At 36.6% G+C, this 21892-nt stretch overlaps 1 protein-coding gene across 16 annotated transcripts in view; it reads left to right on the top strand.

Annotated features, from left to right (window-relative positions):
• LOC121418809 (neurogenic locus notch homolog protein 1-like) overlaps nucleotides 1-21892 on the top strand; it is a 56161-nt gene that overhangs the window by 8470 nt on the left and 25799 nt on the right. For 4 of the 16 annotated variants that reach the window (XM_041612959.1, XM_041612963.1, XM_041612965.1 and 1 more), the window contains exons 4-24: nucleotides 2036-2134; nucleotides 3523-3621; nucleotides 4044-4148; nucleotides 6711-6809; nucleotides 7229-7327; nucleotides 8459-8560; nucleotides 9102-9200; nucleotides 9620-9718; nucleotides 10113-10214; nucleotides 10761-10859; nucleotides 11280-11378; nucleotides 15813-15914; nucleotides 16456-16554; nucleotides 16974-17072; nucleotides 17465-17566; nucleotides 18131-18229; nucleotides 18657-18755; nucleotides 19131-19232; nucleotides 19803-19901; nucleotides 20317-20415; nucleotides 20788-20889. In XM_041612959.1, coding sequence (XP_041468893.1) covers nucleotides 2036-2134; nucleotides 3523-3621; nucleotides 4044-4148; nucleotides 6711-6809; nucleotides 7229-7327; nucleotides 8459-8560; nucleotides 9102-9200; nucleotides 9620-9718; nucleotides 10113-10214; nucleotides 10761-10859; nucleotides 11280-11378; nucleotides 15813-15914; nucleotides 16456-16554; nucleotides 16974-17072; nucleotides 17465-17566; nucleotides 18131-18229; nucleotides 18657-18755; nucleotides 19131-19232; nucleotides 19803-19901; nucleotides 20317-20415; nucleotides 20788-20889 — 2103 coding nt within the window. The remainder of the gene's footprint in view (nucleotides 1-2035; nucleotides 2135-3522; nucleotides 3622-4043; nucleotides 4149-6710; nucleotides 6810-7228; nucleotides 7328-8458; nucleotides 8561-9101; nucleotides 9201-9619; nucleotides 9719-10112; nucleotides 10215-10760; nucleotides 10860-11279; nucleotides 11379-15812; nucleotides 15915-16455; nucleotides 16555-16973; nucleotides 17073-17464; nucleotides 17567-18130; nucleotides 18230-18656; nucleotides 18756-19130; nucleotides 19233-19802; nucleotides 19902-20316; nucleotides 20416-20787; nucleotides 20890-21892) is intronic. The other 12 variants (XM_041612958.1, XM_041612961.1, XM_041612960.1 and 9 more) reach the window with 12 other exon arrangements.

Genomic DNA, 21892 nt, shown 5'->3' with positions numbered 1-21892 from the left:
AGGCACCGGCGTTCAAAGCTGGGGGCCCGGGTTCGATTCCCGGCAGAGACATTTTTTCGGCATAACCAATTTTTCCAAAGGGTAGATAGCTCTGGGGAACCTTGATTTAAGCTACGTCTACCATTGTTCTCTTCATCCATTTCTTTACAATATTTAAATAAAAGAGTTGCCAAAGCTGTTGTACATGTATAGCTTCACACATTTGTACTTTCTCACATACATGTACTGTATCGAAGCAATAGCTTTGATCCAGCTGAGGCATGACGGCTTGTCATTGTTCAAAACCCACCTTCATCCGACAAAGGTAATTGTTGTAGTGTCGAAAATCTGTCTTTCTGACGGTCAATCGGATCTCGGTCGGCCTAGCCACTAGCCCGTCTCTGTGGTCTAGTGGTTAAGGCACCGGCGTTCAAAGCTGGGGCCCGGGTCTGATTCCCGGCAGAGACATTTTTCGGCATAACCAATTTTTCCAAAGGGTAGATAGCTCTGGGGAACCTTGATTTAAGCTACGTCTACCATTGTTCTCTTCATCCATTTCTTTACAATATTTAAATAAAAGAGTTGCCAAAGCTGTTGTACATGTATAGCTTCACACACACACATATATATATATATATGCAGCGATGGAAATACACATCTGAAACATGATCTCAGGTCACCTATGTGTTGTTTTACGAACAGATGTATGCATGCCAAATGTCATATTTCAAAGTCTCAAAGTGCACAAAAAGTATGAATACTTGAGATACCAAAAAAGTTTAAAAGGTTAAAAAACAGTACATGTGATAAGAGTCTTTGACATAATGGATAAGCTACTTGACCTAGGGTTGTTGATATTGTAAAATAATTGACTTGGAGTCACCACAGAAATAGGAGACCGGAATTATTAAGGATATACATGCTTTCATGGCCCCACTGATTTTTCTTTTATTTCTGGGGGTAGAGGGGCATGCATTGCATATCCATCTACAGAAATGAAACGATTCATAAATATTACGAGTAGAGTAATGTGAGAAGAAGAGTCTTTGATGTAATGGAAAATCTGGAGTCAGGTTGACATGGAGTTGTCATTATCATCAAATAATCAACCTAGAGTTAGCTGTGAATGCGAATTGTTGACTTAAAATTATTATTCCTATTTCAAAAGAACGTTCACTCATTTCGAATTGTTATAGTTGTTAAATCGTTGGTATTTGATATACTTAAATCGCATAAAAGATTAACAGGGCTTCGAATAGAATAAACAATATGGGTCTAATACCAAGGGCATTCTGGTGCCAACTTGGCCTGGAGTTATAGTTATTGCCAAATAGTTAACTTTAAGCCATTGAAAAAGGGCAGTTATTGACTTGAGGTTATGGAACAGGTTCTGCCAATTATTTCCTGTATTCTGAATTTCTGTGATGAAACTGACAAGTACACAAAAACTATGATTCTTAAAAAAAAATAAAAAGGTTAAAAGCACAACATCGGAGTCTTTAACATAATCTGTAAGCTATTTAACCTACGGTTATTTATACTGCCTAATAGTTGACTTGTAAAAGAGACGACCGGACTTGAAGTGAGAATAGGCATTCTCTAAGAGACCCTCCATTGATTTTCCTTTTTCATGGGGGGGGGTAGAGGGACATGCATTGCATATCCTTCTAGAGAAATAAAACGATTGGTAAATATTATGAGTAAAATACATGTCACAAGAATAATAGATGTAATGACAAATATGGATTCAAGTTGACCCGAAGTCGTTGTTATTTTCAAGTAATTGATTTTGGGTGCAAATGGTTGGCTTGAAGTAATAATTCCTCGGCATGTATGGGAGGTTTGTGTAGACACTGGGTGAATTGGAACAGCAGTTTCACCCTGCCTTTGGGAGCTGACGAAAAATCGAAATATGTCGTTTGTCCAGAGTCCAGGTCGAAACCGTTGTTCGATTCACCAACCCTCGACAAAGACTCCATTGTAATGTAGGACATTTGACAATATATTATTTATATATAATCCCGAAAGCGTTCTGCGTCATTATCTCTCTTTGTAGCTAACTGTACTGCCAGTAATCCTTGTCTGAACGGAAGAACATGTATGGACGAAACGTGTTCATGCGTCGATGGATTTAGTGGAGACATGTGTCAGACAGGTACTAAATCTGTACTAAATCTAATATTGATTCAAAATGCTGCGTAGCATAATATGTATATGGATATTTCTTATCGTTTAATTTTCAATTTGTTGCATCTGATACAACTATGTGAAAATAGCAGAACCTACCACAATCTGTTGTTTTGTGCTTGGACGACCACAACAGTCATTTTACTCCGGAGTTATTTTTGTATTAATTCATCATCTATAGGCGTTAGGTCAACACCTTTGGATGTTATTTTTACATTCAATGGTGTTGTGTAAAATCAATAGGATGTAATTTTAACACCTCAGGTGCGTTCCTGTTGGGAAACTAACTGGTGTCAGTTTCAACACCAAGTTCTTACAGTGTAAGATCCGAATTAGGAGGATTAGATAGAATAAACCCTACTTTGCATTAAAAAGGATATTTATATCTTTATGAATTGAAGCACATTCAGATTGAATGTATTATTTTCAATGTTAACCTCCCATAACAACAAAAGAGAATACCGAGATTTTTTTTCTCAATTATAAAACAGATTATTTCAGATATGAATTCATACTTCTTAGTGTTTCGTATAGTTTGTGTGTTTTTTACTGCTAATATTGAGGCACGGGCGCTCTCAGCACTTTTATGATAAGGACCAATATCATTTTGATGTAATAACAACTTAAAGGATGGTCCAGGCTGGATATATATATATATATATATATATATATATATATATATATATATATATATATATATATATATATATTAATATATATATATATATAAATAGAGTAAATTTCACAAAGCAAAATGCTGAAAATTTGATCAAATCCGATAACAACGAAGTTATTGAATTTTAAAGATTTGCATTTTCCGGTGAAACAGTTCTAGGCATGTATTTATGAATATTCCTTAATAGGGCTGATGATGTCATATCCCCATTTGTTTTTTGTACTCTATTATATGAAATTAGGTTTATTAAACAAAATTCTACCAAGAACTAAAACAAGTGGATTGACAACTGATTAAGTGTATTAGATATTTACTGCCGCAACTTATTTCATCATAATGGAGACCCATCATTTACACATGCATGAAAAATTAAACATTTATGATTTAATGTAATAACGTAAGAAAAAGGAAAGTGGGAATGTGACATCATCAGCCCATCGAATGAATATTCATGACGGTGTGTAAAAAACTGTTTTCACAAAATATTGATAAATTTTAGAAAATCAATAGCTTCGTTATTTGTTATCCAATTATGATGAAATTTTCCGCATTTTGCTCTGTGAATCTTATTCTATTTATTTAGTTATATTTTCAGCCCGGACCATCCCTTTTTAAACAACAAGGAAGAAGAGGTGTATTCTATTTTTACTTTTATTCGTACTATCTCTCTCTCTTTCTAGTTAACTGTACCGCTGGCAACCCATGTCTGAACGAAGGTACCTGTGAGAACGACACGTGTTCATGTTCTGCAGGATTCACTGGAGATCTTTGCGAAACAAGTATGAACTATCAACACATCGTATTAAAATCAGTGGCTATTGGTGTGTTTTTTTGTAAAGACCCAACGGATAAAAACTACTGTTTATTTGTCATTCATCAATTTGTTATTGGTTAGGTCTTAATCATTTAACCCCTGTGGAAGTGTGATATTTTTGAGGATTGAGAATGGCTTCTTTTTTTATATTGCATTACACCAAACACCCCTTAGCGCATTAATTCATAATTATGCCCCATGTAAATCATAATTCGTCTTTTTCGTGATATAAAAACTGCTATGCACTCTCAATGGTAATTGGTTAGGATCAATTTCGTTAATTTTTTTTTGTAATAACCTAGTGGGAACTATATAAAGAAACTAAAAGTTAATTTATACGGCCTTCTTTTCTGTCTCATCGTTCTTTCTCTCATTCTCTCTCTCTAGTTAACTGTACCGTTGGCAATCCTTGTATGAATGGAGTTACCTGTGAGAACGACACGTGTTCATGTTCTGCGGGATCGGGACTGACTGGAGATCTGTGTGAAACAAGTATGAAGTTCCGACACATCTTATTAAAATGAGTGGCTGTGTGTGCTTCCATATTGGTAGTGTTAGACGGATTTAATGCCATTAAAAAATGCTGCATTTAATGTCTTAATCATTTCAATTAGGCCTTAGGCTGTGTGATATTTTCGGCGATTAATGATGGCTCTCTTTTCTAATATTGCACCCCACTAAAGCACGACGTAGAACATCAAATCGTACTTAATCCCCATTTAACTTACTATGAGTCTTTTTCTGTAATACAAAAATTCATATGCACTCTCTTACAATAATTGGTTAGGATCAGTTTCCTAAATTAGGTGCAATAACTTAATGACAACTATATCATGAAATAAACAAAATATTGTTATGATCTCTCTTTCTGTCCCTCCATTTTTTCTCGCTTGTTATCTCTATTTAGGTTCTTGTACTGCTGTGCCTCATTTAATTCATAAAGCGTCTTATTTTTGTCTTTACTTATTTTGGTTTAGTACGGCCCCAACTTCCACACCTCGCGCAAATCGGACTCTAAACACGTAGTGTTGGGGCAAAAAAGGACATTCTTTATAAAACATTTTGATTTTATTTTATCATCCCCATATATTTGACCCTAAACAAGTCTATTTTTCCGAGCGAAATAGATATTTTTTTTCAATATTTTTGTGTTTCTGACATTTTTTTCAATATTTTTGTGTTTCTGACATTCTTATCACGTAACGTGCCCGATCTTGAAAGTATCCACTCGTCAATGTAAGTGCCCCCCCCCCGGAGTTAACCGTACTGCCGGAAATCCTTGTCTCAACGGAGGTACATGTGCTGCGAGTGATACCTGTACATGTATTACTGGATTCACTGGGGACACGTGTCACACGGGTACCAACTTAAATATTGATACAAAATTCTGCGTAGTATAAAAATCTTATTACGATATTTACATTTGTTTTTCTGATACAACAATGTGAATCAAGCAGAACTTAGAAAAAAATCCGCAGTTTTCATTGGTATACTGACGACCATAATCATCTTACTCTTTGTGTTCCCTTTTTAATGTTGACTCTAATAATACTAGGGGGTTGAATCAGACCCCTCAATATTTTTGATAACTCTGTAACACGAAAATCAGGAGCCACGCAGTGACTTATTCCTTCAAGTCTTGCGCAACTTTTGAGACCAAATTTGGGAATAGGATGTACACCGTCTGAAATTACACATTTCGTAAGTGCATGTCAGACCAAAAATTGCTCAAAACGTTTGTGTAAAAATCCAATGCAATTTGTGTTTTGGGGTCAAAGTTCTTGTATGAATCATTTTTGTTTCAATTGTTTAAACTATGTATGGTCAGAATAAACTCGCTAACGATTCCCATGGAAACAAAAAAGACCAAAAATTACAAAAACAAAGAAACACATTTGGAAACAATTGTGATATTGAATTTTTAAAAGTACATTTGATAGAAGTCCTAAAAAGAGTCTGCCAAGAAAATATATCACTTTGGGGGGCCTCATTTAGTTCATTAGATTTGTTTTCATTTTCCAGAAAGAATAGCGTAATTTGTAAGTATTGGGTTTTTCAGAAAAAATAGATCTTACGATTTTCTAGATTATGCCATGGGTGACGCTCGTGCTGATTGGAGTGGCGGTCGTGTGGTGGCGGCCGAGATATTAAGGGGGATGAGCCCAGTACCGCCTTCTTTAATAGGCGCAAACAAGGCTTTTTAGTGTTAGGCCATCACCTATGGGTGCTAGTACAACACTTTAGGCTGATATTTTCAATGGTGTATGTGCAATCATTAGGATGTAATTTGAACAATTCAGGGTGTGGTCCTGTAGGGAAACTGACTGATGCAAGTTTCAACACCAAGTTCTTCTTTTTATAGTGCATGATTCTAACTAATAGGATAAGATAGAATATCCCTTCATTGGGTTTAAGAAGATTTCAATCTTGATTAATTGAAGCACATACAGATTTGCTAGATTATGTTCAATTGGTCTTTTTCAAATGTTACCTTTGATAACAGAAAAGCAAATCTAGATTTGTGTTTCTCAATCATAAATATACTATTTCAAATAAGAATTCACTGTTTCATATTAGTTGGTATATGTTACTAATATTAAGTAATGAGCGCTTCAGGCACTTTAATGCTCAGGATCAATTACCTTTTAATGCAATAACAATTAAGTAGAGGTAAATTATGTATTCATGTCTCTTTCTCTATCTAGAGAGAGATGTATAAGAGTCTTCTTCAGCGATGAAGTATCTCCCTTAAATTAAATAAAAAATTAATCCTTCAAGTTCATATATTATTCCTGTAAGTTAAGCAATCCCTATTTGATTTATTGCCCTAATTTCTGCTTACTATTTTAAAACCTTATTTTCTTAGAAATTTTAGTGTACTCCGTTTAACTTATATTTCGTTTTTTTAGCTCTTTCATAGTATTAAAAGTTGTGTACAGCGTCAAAAATGATTTATTAGGTTCCATTTCTTATGGTGTAATAGCTAAATACAACAATACATTTAAAAGTTGATTGTATGATCTCTCTTTCTGTACTCTTGCTATCTCTATTTAGTTTCATGTATGGACGGCAACCCTTGTATGAATGGAGCTACCTGTGAGAACGACACGTGTACATGTTCTGAAGGATTGACTGGAGATCTGTGTGAAACAAGTATGAAGTTCCAACACATTTCATCATAATGAGTGGATGTTTGCTTTTCCATATTGGTACTGTTCGACCTAAAGGATATACAACCAGAAATGGACAGTCTGCCAATAACTTTATCAATATGTAGTCTTATTTTAGGTTTTTTCCACCATGCTAAAATTCAGTATACATGTTTCCTGCAATATGAACGACGAGGCTGAATATTAATGATATTCAATATTAGACAAATGAAAAAAAATCCTGCCTTCAAAAATCTTGTAAATATGACATACTAGATAAGTTTCCATTAAGATATTATTTTTACCACCTACTAATTTATTTTCATCATGACGATATGCAATATATATGCATACATACACACACATATTTAACTTATTTCTACCATCTATCTTTCTTGATATCATTTTTCTTTCTATCTCTAGTTTCCTGTAGTGACGGCAACCCTTGTATGAATGGAGTTACTTGTGCAAACAACACGTGTCCATGTATTGCGGGGTTGACTGGAGTTCTATGTGATACAAGTAAGTAGTTCTAATAAACCTCATTATAAAGGAGTGACTTCCTTCAGAAGCTTGACTTAAAAAAATACAATTTACAGTAGACTTAGTGCATAAAGAAATTTGAATTGTGACGACATTTATTTTCTCGTAAATTTCCTGTGGGAAACGGTTGATGGGGGCCTAATATAATACCTAATGAATGGATAATTTGCCCTATTGGAGTCAGTATATTATTTGCCTAGTAGTCATATTTTGGGTCGTATATATATATATATATATATCTATATAAATGTGTAAAGTTATACATGTACAACAGCTTTTGGCAACTCTTTTTTATTTAAATATTGTAAGAAATGGATGAAGAGAACAATGGTAGGCGTAGCTTAAATCAAGGTTCCCCAGAGCTATCTACCCTTTGGAAAAATTGGTGATGCCGAAAAAATGTCTCTGCCGGGAATCGAACCCGGGCCCCCAGCTTTGAACGCCGGTGCCTTAACCACTAGACCACAGAGACGGTTAGTAGCTAGGGCGAGCCCGATCCGATTGACCGTCAGATAGACAGATTTTCGACACTATACCAATTATATATTCCTTTGTCGGGTGAAGGTGAGTTTTGAACAATGACAAGCCGCCATGCCTCAGCTGGATCAAAGCTATTGCTTCGATACAGTACACATATGGGAGAAGAAATACAAATGTGTAAAGTTATACATGTATTGTTCAAAACTCACCTTCACCCGACAAAGGAATATATGATTGGTATAGTGTCGAAAATCTGTCTATCTGACGGTCAATCGGATCGGGCTCGCCCTAGCTACTAACCGTCTCTGTGGTCTAGTGGTTAAGGCACCGGCGTTCAAAGCTGGGGGCCCGGGTTCGATTCCCGGCAGAGACATTTTTTCGGCATCACCAATTTTTCCAAAGGGTAGATAGCTCTGGGGAACCTTGATTTAAGCTACACCTACCATTGTTCTCTTCATCCATTTCTTACTATATATATCTATATATATATATATTTAGACACACATATGAAATACGATTATATCTTTTTCTCAGTCGCAGTCTCTGTTTCTTTTTATCGACCCTCTCTCGCGCTCTGTCTCTCTTTCCCACATCCCCACACAATAACCTTTTCACTATACCTCTATGTAGTTGACTGCACTGCTGGCAACCCTTGTCTTAATGAAGGTACCTGTGAGGAGAATGATACATGTACATGTACTAGTGGATTCAATGGAGATGTGTGTCAAACAGGTACCAACTTCGTTTATTTCAATATATAAAATGACCTCTGTGAAACTAATTTTTGTCAGATCATTTGAAGTCACATATGCAAACAAAAGCAAAATTCAAAGTGTTCCCTTCAAAGGGATCTATAGTAATTGCGAGAACGAAAACGGGACAGAAGAAAAAACGACCCGAAGATACAGTGGGGAGGTTCCTAATAGTCATCTGCAGCCATGAAATATCCCCCTCAAATTAAAGACCAATTCATCCTTCAAGTTCATATATTTTTTCATTTAAGTTAAACAATAAATCCCTATTTGATTCAGTGCCCTAATTTCTGTTTACTTTTTTAAAACCTTATTTTCTTACAAATTTTACGTGTACTCTATTTAACTTATATTGCGTTATTTTTTAGCTCTTTCATAGTATCAATAGTCGTGTACAGCGTCGACAATGATTGGATAGGTTCCATTTCTTTATGGTGCAATAGCTTAAAAAACAACAATACAATGACATTAAAAGTTGATTGTATCATCTGTCTTTCTGTACTCTCGCTATCTCTTTTTAGTTTCATGTATGGACGGCAACCCTTGCATGAATGGAGCTACCTGTGAGAACGACATGTGTACATGTTCTGAAGGATTGACTGGAGATCTGTGTGAAACAAGTATGAAGTTCCAATACATTTCATCATAATGAGTGGATGTTTGCTTTTCCATATTGGTACTGTTCGACCTAAAGGATATACTAACAGAAATATAATGTCTGCCATTTATTAATAACTTTATCAATATGTAGTCTTATTAAAAAAAAATCCACCATGCTGACACTCAGCATACTTGTTTCTTGGAATATGAATTTACGAGAATGATTATTACCAATAAAGAAATATTAGAAAATTAAAAAATAATTCCTTTAAAATTCTTGTAAATATGTCATACTCAATACATTCCCATTAACATATCGTCTTTATAACCTGTTAATTCATTTTCACCATGAATATATACAATATACATGCATACATATACACCCTTAACTTTATTTCAACCATCTCTCCTTTTCGAAATTATTTTTCTCTATCTCTAGTTTCCTGTACTGACGGCAACCCTTGTATGAATGGAGTTACTTGTGCGAACAACACGTGTCCATGTTCTGTGGGGTTGACTGGAGTTCTATGTGATACAAGTAAGTAGTTCTAATAAACCTCATTAAAAAGGAGTGACTTCCTTTTTCAGGAAGCTTACCTTTAAAAAATACAATTTACAGTAGACTTAGTGCATAGAGAAAACCGAATTGTGACGACATTGGTTTTCTCGTAAATTTCCTGTGGGAAACGGTTGATGGGGGCCTAATATATTACCTAATGTATCTATAATTTGCCCTATTGGAGTCAATACATCATTTGCTTTGTAATCATATTTTGAGTCGTATATATAAACACACACACACACACACACATGAAACATGATTATATCTTTTTCTCAGTCGCAGTCTGTTTCTTTTTATCCACCCTCTCTCGCGCTCTGTCTGTCTTTCCCACATCCTCACACAATAACCTTTTCACTATTCCTCTATGTAGTTGACTGCACTGCTGGCAACCCTTGTCTTAATGAAGGTACCTGTGAGGAGAATGATACATGTACATGTACTAGTGGATTCAATGGAGATGTGTGTCAAACAGGTACCAACTTCGTTTATTTCAATATATAAAATGACCTCTGTGAAACTAATTTTTGTCAGATCATTTGAACTCACATATGCAAACAAAAGCAAAATTCAAAGTGTTCCCTTCAAAGGGATCTATAGTAATTGCGAGAACGAAAACGGGACAGAAGAAAAAACGACCCGAAGATACAGTGGGGAGGTTCCTAACAGTCATCTGCAGCCATGAAATATCCCCCTTAAATTAAAGACCAATTCATCCTTCAAGTTCATATATTTTTTCCTTTAAGTTAAACAATAAATCCCTATTTGATTCAGTGCCCTAATTTCTGCTTACTTTTTTAAAACCTTATTTTCTTACAAATTTTACGTGTACTCTATTTAACTTATATTGCGGTGTTTTTTTTTTAAGCTCTTTCATAGTATCAATAGTCGTGTACAGCGTCGACAATGATTGGATAGGTTCCATTTCTTTATGGTGCAATAGCTTAAAAAACAACAATACAATGACATTAAAAGTTGATTGTATCATCTCTCTTTCTGTACTCTCGCTATCTCTATTTAGTTTCATGTATGGACGGCAACCCTTGTATGAATGGAGGTACCTGTGAGAACGACACGTGTACATGTTCTGAAGGATTGACTGGAGATCTGTGTGAAACAAGTATGAAGTTCCAATACATTTCATTATAATGAGTGGATGTTTGCTTTTCCATATTGGTACTGTTCGACCTAAAGGATATACTAACAGAAATATAATGTCTGCCATTTATTAATAACTTTATCAATATGTAGTCTTATTTAAAAAAATTTCCACCATGCTGAAACTCAGCATACATGTTTCTTGGAATATGAATTTACGAGAATGATTATTACTAATAAAGAAATATTAGAAAATTAAAAAATCATGCCTTCAAAATTCTTGTAAATATGTCATACTCAATACATTCCCATTAACATATCGTCTTTATAACCTGTCAATTCATTTTCACCATGAATATATACAATATACATGCATACATATACACCCTTAACTTTATTTCAACCATCTCTCTTTCTCGATATTATTTTTCTCTATCTCTAGTTTCCTGTACTGACGGCAACCCTTGTATGAATGGAGTTACTTGTGCGAACAACACGTGTCCATGTTCTGCGGGGTTGACTGGAGTTCTATGTGATACAAGTAAGTAGTTCTAATAAACCTCATTAAAAAGGAGTGACTTCCTTTTTCAGGAAGCTTACCTTTAAAAAATACAATTTACAGAAGATAGATAGATAGATAAATGGTATTTATTGTGATAAAAATTCAATTAGCAGCCAAAGGCTGAATTGCATGAATTTGTACATAGTAAAATCTTAGTAAACAAACAAGCGAAACAGTAAAAAAAATAACAAAGTATGCTAGTGTATAATACTGGAAAGGGGATACAAAAAGAAAAGCATAGAGAGGGAGAAGTAATGTCAAATACAGGAATGGGGAAAGGTTAGGAGTAGACTAGATGTATATACCTTTAACATAATGCACATTTTAACATAAATATATATTTAACCAATTTTGAATGAATAACAATACATGTAGATTGAAGAGAGGATTGTATGAAATTACTTGCTTTGTAGAAAAGAAAAAAAAATAAAGCTATTAATTGGGTGGAACTGAAGGAGGAAAACATGTATAAATATTATAAATGATACAGTAATCTGGGTTGGGATTGCTCTCGACATGCTTGATAATGATTCTAAATAAACACTGTGTTGATGGTAATAATAATAGTTAAGGGAATCGGAGTAATGAATGAATTATCTCAAAAGAAATTTAAATTAAAATAAGAGGACGTGGAAGTAATATGATCTGAACCAAAATGTAGGTGTAAAGTGGGTTATAACATTAGCCAGTGATTTTTCGGAAGAGAAAGTTGAATGATTACTGCAGAAATTAACAATTAGAAAAATATTTCAAAAGTCAGTTACAGTTTAAGAGAAGCTACAAATAAAGCAACAAAGGTATAAAGACATAGTTCTTCACAGTCCATGTGAGTTTAAAAGTCTCGTAAAGAAGGGGACTGGGCTGTTCCTGTAGCGATCAGTTCTACTTCTAGGTTCGATGCATATTCTTCTTTTTCTTAGTGTCCTTGTATTTGTGTTCCTATCAAACCATGGGCACCCAGATTGAAAAGCTTTCCGAGCAAATTGTAAGCAAAGTTGATCACGTCTACTTCTCAAGGTAGGCAACTGTGCTGATTCGAGAGCATTCTCATATGAGTGATATTGAGAGCCGAGGATGATTCTGAGGGCTCTCTTCTGCACAGCTTCGATGTTTTGGCTTTGGGCTGAGGTCAGCGAACCGTGCCAAACAGGGCAAGCGTATTCAAGTAGAGGACGCACGAATCCTGTGAATACGACAATCAAGTCTCGTAGTGGAAGAGCGAACCGTTTAAGAGATCTTACCATGAACATTCGACGGTTGGCTCGCGATACGATGTCACGAATGTAAGCGTCCCACTTAAGATTTCCTTGAATGATCACCCCGAGCACTTTAATCTCGTTTGCGGCACGCAGCTCCTCATTATTGAGGTTCACTTGAGTTGGCGGAGGAAGATTTTTCTTGAAGCACACCTGCATGGTGGAGCATTTCCTCGGGTTGAGTAGCAGATGGTTATCACGGCACCATGACTCAAGGATAGAGAGCGAGTCGTGTAACACATCATCACGATCCAAGACATTGCGAGAAATTGCTATTGTCATGTCATCTACGTATTTCCAGTGAGCGACAGGCTGGTCGCGTAAAACATCATCGATTAAGGCAAGGAAAATCAAAGGACCAAGGCGTGTACCTTGGGGGACACCTGCTTTAACCACTTGCCAATCTGAAAACTTTCCTTGGTAACGGACACACGTCATGCGACTCGTCAAGAAGTCACATACCCACTGGATAATATACGGGCTTGCTCCAAGATTGATCAATTTGGTGACTGCGATTGTATGATTGACTCTGTCAAAAGCCTTGCTGAAGTCCGTACATACAATAGTAGATACATTATTAGATATTTCAGAGCTTTCAGCAAGAAAGTTGACGATGTCTACCAAGCAATGAGTGGTGGATACCCTAGGTCTGCATCCATATTGCTTGGTGTCTAGGTAAGGGTTAATGTCCATTAACAGGCGTTTCGCGATGAATAGCTCTGCAATCTTGGAAAAATGGTCTGTGAGTGAGATCGGTCTTAATTTGTCAACGGTGCTAGGTGGGGAATCCTTAGGAATAGGCACAATAATTGCTTTTTTCCATTGCGATGGCACGGAGGCTTGGGCATAGGACACATTCAGGATCTTACACAGAGGTGAAGAGAGCTCAAGAGCGAATTCTCGAATGAGACGTGCAGGGATCCCATCAGGCCCGCTTGACTTCCCAGGTTGGATCCTCCTAAGTTCCTTGTAAACTTCCCACGGTTGGATCGTAGTGGGTTTACCAGAAGGAAGGTAAGCAGGTAACTCACTCGTAGACAGTGCTGGAATATCTTCACTAACATTAGCAAAGAAGTCATTGACTGCGTTGGCTATACCACACTGGTCGTTCTTTTGGATATTTGGAACACGGATGTCGTTGTTCATTCTTTTATCCGTACCAGTCATGATTTTTATGTTCTTGTACCAACTAGATGGGTTGTCACGTTTCAGTTTCTGAACTCGATCAACGTAGAATTTAGATTTCAGAGATTTTACATTACGCGCAACCTTGTTCGAAAAGTATCTCCATCTCATTCGATCAATGTGAAAAGCAACTTGTCTTTGATGAATGAGAGATTTCAGGTAAGGCGTAATCCAAGGTTTGTCTGTAGGATGTAGCTTTATCGTCTTCAAAGGGAAATACTCATTCATCTTGTTGGTAAGTGTGTCGTAAAAATTGTCACACATCACTTGGAGGCTGTCCTCCTGGTTAACCTCGGACCAGTCGTGATTGCAAATCCACTGGCCAAAGGAACGAATATCTGACTCTCTCATAGGTCTGACAGTTCGTTTCCTGGTTGACAGACTTGTCTGGTGGGGAAGGCTCTCTCTTGGCAACCACAAGACAGCATTATGGTCAGACAGTCCAATTGGTGACGAAATGTCCGGTTCATTGTAAAAGGCTTGGAGATTAGTGATGATCTGATCAAGAATCGCCTCACCTCTTGTGGCCTTTTTGACAACTTGGAGCAACTGATTTCCAAAACACAGGGGTGTGATATCGACCCTGTTAAGATCTCCAAGGATGACTAAGGCGGCATATGGATGTCTTGTCTTGATGTCGTCAACACAATTTGTCAGGTATTGCAAGAGTTCGGCTTCCAGCTCGTTATCCGGTGGGGAGTAGACAGCTGCAATGAAAATACTGCTGACTGAGCGTGGAAGACGGTTGGGTCTGATCTGGATCCAAACTACCTCATGGGGATCAGCTACTGGTAGGAACTGGATTGGTGTCGGGTTAAGGCGTGACTTGGAGTATATCGCAACACCGCCTCCTCTGCGACCTTGTCTTGACTTTGTGAAGACCTGGTAACCTTCGACTCCATATGATGACGAAGGTTGGTCGTGAGTGAACCATGTTTCTGTTATTACACATAGATCCAGGTCATAATCCCCAGCTATAACCGAAAACTCATCTAGTTTGTTATTTAGAGATCTTGCGTTACATAAATATATAGACGGGAGGTAATACCTTGTTCTAGTTTTCTCTACCAGGTTAATGTGGATCAGATTCTCTTTTCGTGATGAAGAGGGATTGTACTCACTGTCCAAAACTTTCCGTGAGGATAATCGAACAGGAATAGAACGTCTGATGTGACTACCACCGCGGCGACCACGATGTCGGTGCCTAGCAATGCCAAGTGACCTTAGCGTATCTCTCACGTCTAATGGTAACACGTCCTTTGTAGTGTTACGTAACTTGTACAGCTCGTCTATTGTGTACTTTTGAATGGAAGTCCGTGGATTTGGCGTTGACATGTCCAGCGAAAATGAAGCACTAACCCGCCTTGTATCTAGACGGTCAGTTACGGGAAGAGTCCCCACAAATGTATGGCAGGATATAATCACAGACAGTTCAAAAAGTAACGCGTTCAGATTCATCATGAAAAACACATAACAGTTCCTATAAATCACGAAACTTACACAGTATGCATGTCAATGATTATAACTTCAGTTTTCCAAATGGAATGACCTCGGAACTTGGAAATAATCCTCAAAAAGTAGAATTTATGGGCAAGACTTAGTGCATAAAGAAAACCGAATTGTGACGACATTGGTTTTCTCGTAAATTTCCTGTTGGAAACGGTTGATGGGGGCCTAATATATTACCTAATGTATCTATAATTTGCCCTATTGGAGTCAATACATCATTTGCCTTGTAATCATATTTTGAGTCGTATATATAAACACACACACACATGAAACATGATTATATCTTTTTCTCAGTCGCAGTCTGTTTCTGAGTCGTATATATAAACACACACACACACACACATAAAACATGATTATATTTTTTCTCAGTCGCAGTCTGTTTCTTTTTATCCACCCTCTCTCGCGCTCTGTCTGTCTTTCCCACATTCTCACACAATAACCTTTTCACTATCCCTCTATGTAGTTGACTGCACTGCTGGCAACCCTTGTCTTAATGAAGGTACCTGTGAGGAGAATGATACATGTACATGTACTAGTGGATTCAATGGAGATGTGTGTCAAACAGGTACCAACTTCGTTTATTTCAATATATAAAATGACCTCTGTGAAACTAATTTTTGTCAGATCATTTGAAGTCACATATGCAAACAAAAGCAAAATTCAAAGTGTTCCCTTCAAAGGGATCTATAGTAATTGCGAGAACGAAAACGGGACAGAAGAAAAAACGACCCGAAGATACAGTGGGGAGGTTCCTAATAGTCATCTGCAGCCATGAAATATCCCCCTCAAATTAAAGACCAATTCATCCTTCAAGTTCATATATTTTTTCCTTTAAGTTAAACAATAAATCCCTATTTGATTCAGTGCCCTAATTTCTGTTTACTTTTTTAAAACCTTATTTTCTTACAAATTTTACGTGTACTCTATTTAACTTATATTGCGTTATTTTTTAGCTCTTTCATAGTATCAATAGTCGTGTACAGCGTCGACAATGATTGGATAGGTTCCATTTCTTTATGGTGCAATAGCTTAAAAAACAACAATACAATGACATTAAAAGTTGATTGTATCATCTGTCTTTCTGTACTCTCGCTATCTCTTTTTAGTTTCATGTATGGACGGCAACCCTTGCATGAATGGAGCTACCTGTGAGAACGACATGTGTACATGTTCTGAAGGATTGACTGGAGATCTGTGTGAAACAAGTATGAAGTTCCAATACATTTCATCATAATGAGTGGATGTTTGCTTTTCCATATTGGTACTGTTCGACCTAAAGGATATACTAACAGAAATATAATGTCTGCCATTTATTAATAACTTTATCAATATGTAGTCTTATTAAAAAAAATTCCACCATGCTGACACTCAGCATACATGTTTCTTGGAATATGAATTTACGAGAATGATTATTACCAATAAAAAAATATTAGAAAATTAAAAAATCATGCCTTCAAAATTCTTGTAAATATGTCATACTCAATACATTCCCATTAACATATCGTCTTTATAACCTGTTAATTCATTTTCACCATGAATATATACAATATACATGCATACATATACACCCTTAACTTTATTTCAACCATCTCTCTTTCTCGATATTATTTTTCTCTATCTCTAGTTTCCTGTACTGACGGCAACCCTTGTATGAATGGAGTTACTTGTGCGAACAACACGTGTCCATGTTCTGTGGGGTTGACTGGAGTTCTATGTGATACAAGTAAGTAGTTCTAATAAACCTCATTAAAAAGGAGTGACTTCCTTTTTCAGGAAGCTTACCTTTAAAAAATACAATTTACAGTAGACTTAGTGCATAGAGAAAACCGAATTGTGACGACATTGGTTTTCTCGTAAATTTCCTGTGGGAAACGGTTGATGGGGGCCTAATATATTACCTAATGTATCTATAATTTGCCCTATTGGAGTCAATACATCATTTGCCTTGTAATCATATTTTGAGTCGTATATATAAACACACACACACACACACATGAAACATGATTATATCTTTTTCTCAGTCGCAGTCTGTTTCTTTTTATCCACCCTCTCTCGCGCTCTGTCTGTCTTTCCCACATCCTCACACAATAACCTTTTCACTATCCCTCTATGTAGTTGACTGCACTGCTGGCAACCCTTGTCTTAATGAAGGTACCTGTGAGGAGAATGATACATGTACATGTACTAGTGGATTCAATGGAGATATGTGTCAAACAGGTACCAACTTCGTTTATTTCAATATATAAAATGACCTCTGTGACATTTGCCCCTTGACCTCGTGAAACTAATTTTTGTCAGATCTTTTGAACTCACATATGCAAAGAAAAGCAAAATTCAAAGTGTTCCCTTCAAAGGGATCTATAGTAATTGCGAGAACGAAAACGGGACAGAAGAAAAAACGACCCGAAGATACAGTGGGGAGGTGCCTAACAGTCATCTGCACCCATGAAATATCCCCATTAAATTAAAGACCAATTCATCCTTCAAATTCATATGTTTTTTCCTTTAAGTTAAACAATAAATCCCTACTTGATTCATTGCCCTAATTTCTGCTTACTTTTTTAAAACCTTATCTTCTTACAAATTCTACGTGTACTCCATTTAACTTATATTGCGTTTTTTTTTTAGTTCTTTCATAGTATCAATAGTCGTGTAGAACGTCAAAACTGATTGGATAGGTTCCATTTCTGTATGGTGCAATAGCTTAAAAAACAACAATACAATACAATTAAAAGTTGATTGTATGATCTCTCTTTCTGTACTCTCGCTATCTCTATTTAGTTTCATGTATGGACGGCAACCCTTGTATGAATGGAGGTACCTGTGAGAACGACACGTGTACATGTTCTGCAGGATTGACTGGAGATCGGTGTGAAACAAGTATGAAGTTCCAATACATTTCATCATAATGAGTGGATGTTTGCTTTTCCATATTGGTACTGTTCGACCTAAAGGATATACTAACAAAAATGGACAGTCTGACATTTATTTATTTACTTTATCACTATGTAGTATAATTATTAGTTTATTTCCACCATGCTGAAATTCAGCATACGTTTTCTGCAATGTGAATTTACGAGCCTCAATATCAATAATACTCAATATTAGATAAATTGAAAAAAAAAATCATGAATTCAAAAATCTTGTGACTATGTCATACTCAATACGTTTCCATTACGATATCATCTTTATAACCTATTAATTTATTTTCATCATGAAGATATGCAATGTACATATATACATACACACCCATCACTTTATTTTTACCATCTATCTTTCTTCATATCATTTTTCTCTCTATCTCTAGTTTCCTGTACTGACGGCAACTCTTGTATGAATGGAGTTACTTGTGCGAACGACATGTGTCCTTGTTCTGCGGGGTTGACTGGAGTTCTATGTGATACAAGTTTGTAGTTGTAACAAACCTCATTAAAATTAGTGACTTCCTTATTCAGGCAGCGTACCTTAAAAAATACAATTTACGGTAGACTTAGTGCATAAAGAATATTGAATTGTGACGACATTGATTTTCTCGTAAATTTCTTGTGGGGAAACGGTTAATGGGGGCCTAATATATGACCTCGTGAATGCATAATTTGCATCATTGGAGTCAGTATATTGTTTGCCTAGTAGTGATATTTTGGGTCCTATAAACACATGAAATATGATTATATCTTTTTCTCAGTCGCAGTCTCTGTTTCTTTTTATCCACCCTCTCTCTCACTCTGTCTCTCTTTCCCACATCCCCACACAATAACCTTTTCACTATTCCTCTATGTAGTTGACTGCACTGCTGGCAACCCTTGTCTTAATGAAGGTACCTGTGAGGAGAATGATACATGTACATGTACTAGTGGATTCAATGGAGATGTGTGTCAAACAGGTACCAACTTCGTTTATTTCAATATGTAAAATGACCTCTGTGACATTTGACCTTGTGAAACTAAGTTTTGTCAGATCATTTGAACTCACATATGCATAGAAAAGCCAAACTTAAAGTGTTCCACTCATAAGGATCTATAGTAATCGCGAGAACGAAAACGGGACAGAAGGAAAAACGACCCGAAAATATAGTGGGGAGATGCATAACAGTCTTCTGCAGCGATGAAGTATTCCCCTTAAATTAAAGACAAATTATTCTTCAAGTTCATATATTTTTCTTTAAGTTAAGCAATAAATCCATATTTCATTTGATGCCTAATTTTTGCTTACTTTTTTAAACCATATTTTCATACAAATTTTATGTGTGCTCCATTCAACTTATATTGCTCCTTTTGTTTTTGGAGCTCTTTCAGAGTATTAAAAGTCGTGTACAGCGTCAAAAATGATTGGTTAGGTTCCATTTCTTTATATAGCTAAAAACAACAATACAATGACATTAACAGCTGATTGTATCATCTCTCTTTATGTTACCATGTTCTTTCATTCTCTCTCTCTCGCTATCTCTATTTAGTTTCATGTATGGACGGCAACCCTTGTATGAATGGAGCTACCTGTGAGAACGACATGTGTACATGTTCTGAAGGATTGACTGGAGATCTGTGTGAAACAAGTATGAAGTTCCAATACATTTCATCATAATGAGTGGATGTTTGCTTTTCCATATTGGTACTGTTCGACCTAAAGGATATACTAACAGAAATGGACAGTCTGCCAATAACTTTATCAATATGTAGTCTTATTTTAGGTTTTTTCCACCATGCTGAAATTCAGCATACATGTTTCCTGCAATATGAACGACGAGGCTGAATATTAATGATATTCAATATTAGATAAATGAAAAAAATCATGCCTTAAAAAATCTTGTAAATATGTCATACTCGATAAGTTTCCATGAAGATATCATTTTTACAACCTACTAATTTATTTTCATCATGAAGATATGCAATTTACATGGATACATACACACCCATAACTTCATTTGCACCATCTATCTTTCTTGCTATCATTTTTCTCTCTATCTCTAGTTTCCTGTGCTGACGGCAACCCTTGTATGAATGGAGTTACTTGTGCGAACGACATGTGTCCATGTTCTGCGGGGTTAACTAGAGTTCTTTGTGATACAAGTACGTAGTTCTAACAAACCTCATTAAAAAGGAGTGACTTTCTTATTCAGAAAGCTTACCTTAAAAAAATACAATTTACGGTAGACTTAGTGCATAAAGAATACTGAATTGTGACGACTTTTATTTTCTCGTAAATTTCTTGTGGGAACGGTTCATGGGGGCCTAATGTATGACCTCGTGAATACATAAATTGCTATAGTGGAGTCAGTATATTGTTTGCCTAGTGGTGATTTTTTGGGTCGTATATACACATGAAATATGATATCTTTTTCTCAGTCGCAGTCTCTGTTTCTTTTTATCCACCCTCTCTCGCGCTCTGTCTCTCTTTCCCACACCCTCACACAATAATCTTTTCATTATCCCTCTATGTAGTTGACTGCACTGCTGGTAACCCTTGTCTTAATGGAGGTACTTGTGAGGCGAATGATACATGTACATGTACTAGTGGATTTAATGGAGATGTGTGTCAAACAGGTACCAACTTTGTTTAATTCAATATATAAAATGAACTCTATGACAATTGCCCTTTGACCTCGTGAAGCTAAGTTTTGTCAGATCGTTTGAACTCACATATGCAAACAAAACCAAAATTTAAAGTGTTCCCCTCAAAAGGATCTATAGTAATCCTGAGAAAGAAAACGGGACAGAAGGAAACACGAACCGAAAATATAGTGGGGAGATGCATAACAGTCTTCTGCATCCATGAAGTATCCCTCTTATATTGAATAAAAAATTCATCCTTCAAGTTCATATATTTTTCCTGTAAGTTAAGCAATCCATATATGATTCATTGCCCTAATTTCTGCTTACTTTTTTTAAACCTTATTTTCATACAAATCTTACGTGTACTCCATTTGGTAACCCGACACATGCTCCGGCGACGATTGCTCCGGTAACAAATGCTCCCCAAAATGCGACATTTGCTCCGCGACATTTGCTCCTCGACATTTGCTCCGTCGACATTTGCTCCGCCGACATTTGCTCCGCCGATATTTGCTCCGCCGACTGTTGCTCCGCCGACAGTTGCTCCGCCGACTGTTGCTCCGCCGACAGCTGCTCCGCCGACAGTTGCTCCACCGACAATTGCTCCGCCGACAGTTACTCCGCCGACAGTTGCTCCACAGACAATTGCTCCACATTTAGCGACAAATGCTCCGGCGATAAATGCTACCCGAACGACACATGCTCCGGCGACAATTGCTCCGCCAATATTTGCTCCGCATGAAGGGACAGTTGCTCCACCGACATTTGCTCCGCATGTAGGGACAAATGCTCCGCCAATAATTGCTCCGTCCACAATTGCTCCATCGACAGTTTCTCGGCATGTTGCTTTAAAAAAATAAATATAAGACCTAAAAAAATACCTGCGACAAATGCTCCTCGAATAACAATTGCTCTGCTCACGATTGCTCTACCGACAGTTACTAGGCCTAAAAGAAGACAAGACACTTGCTCTGACGAAAATATTTGTTACATC

Source organism: Lytechinus variegatus, chromosome 7, assembly GCF_018143015.1.
Source record: "Lytechinus variegatus isolate NC3 chromosome 7, Lvar_3.0, whole genome shotgun sequence".
In the NCBI taxonomy this organism is placed as follows: Eukaryota; Metazoa; Echinodermata; class Echinoidea; order Temnopleuroida; family Toxopneustidae; genus Lytechinus; species Lytechinus variegatus.
Note: the sequence above shows the minus strand (reverse complement) of the source record. Positions and strands in the feature narration are given on the sequence as shown.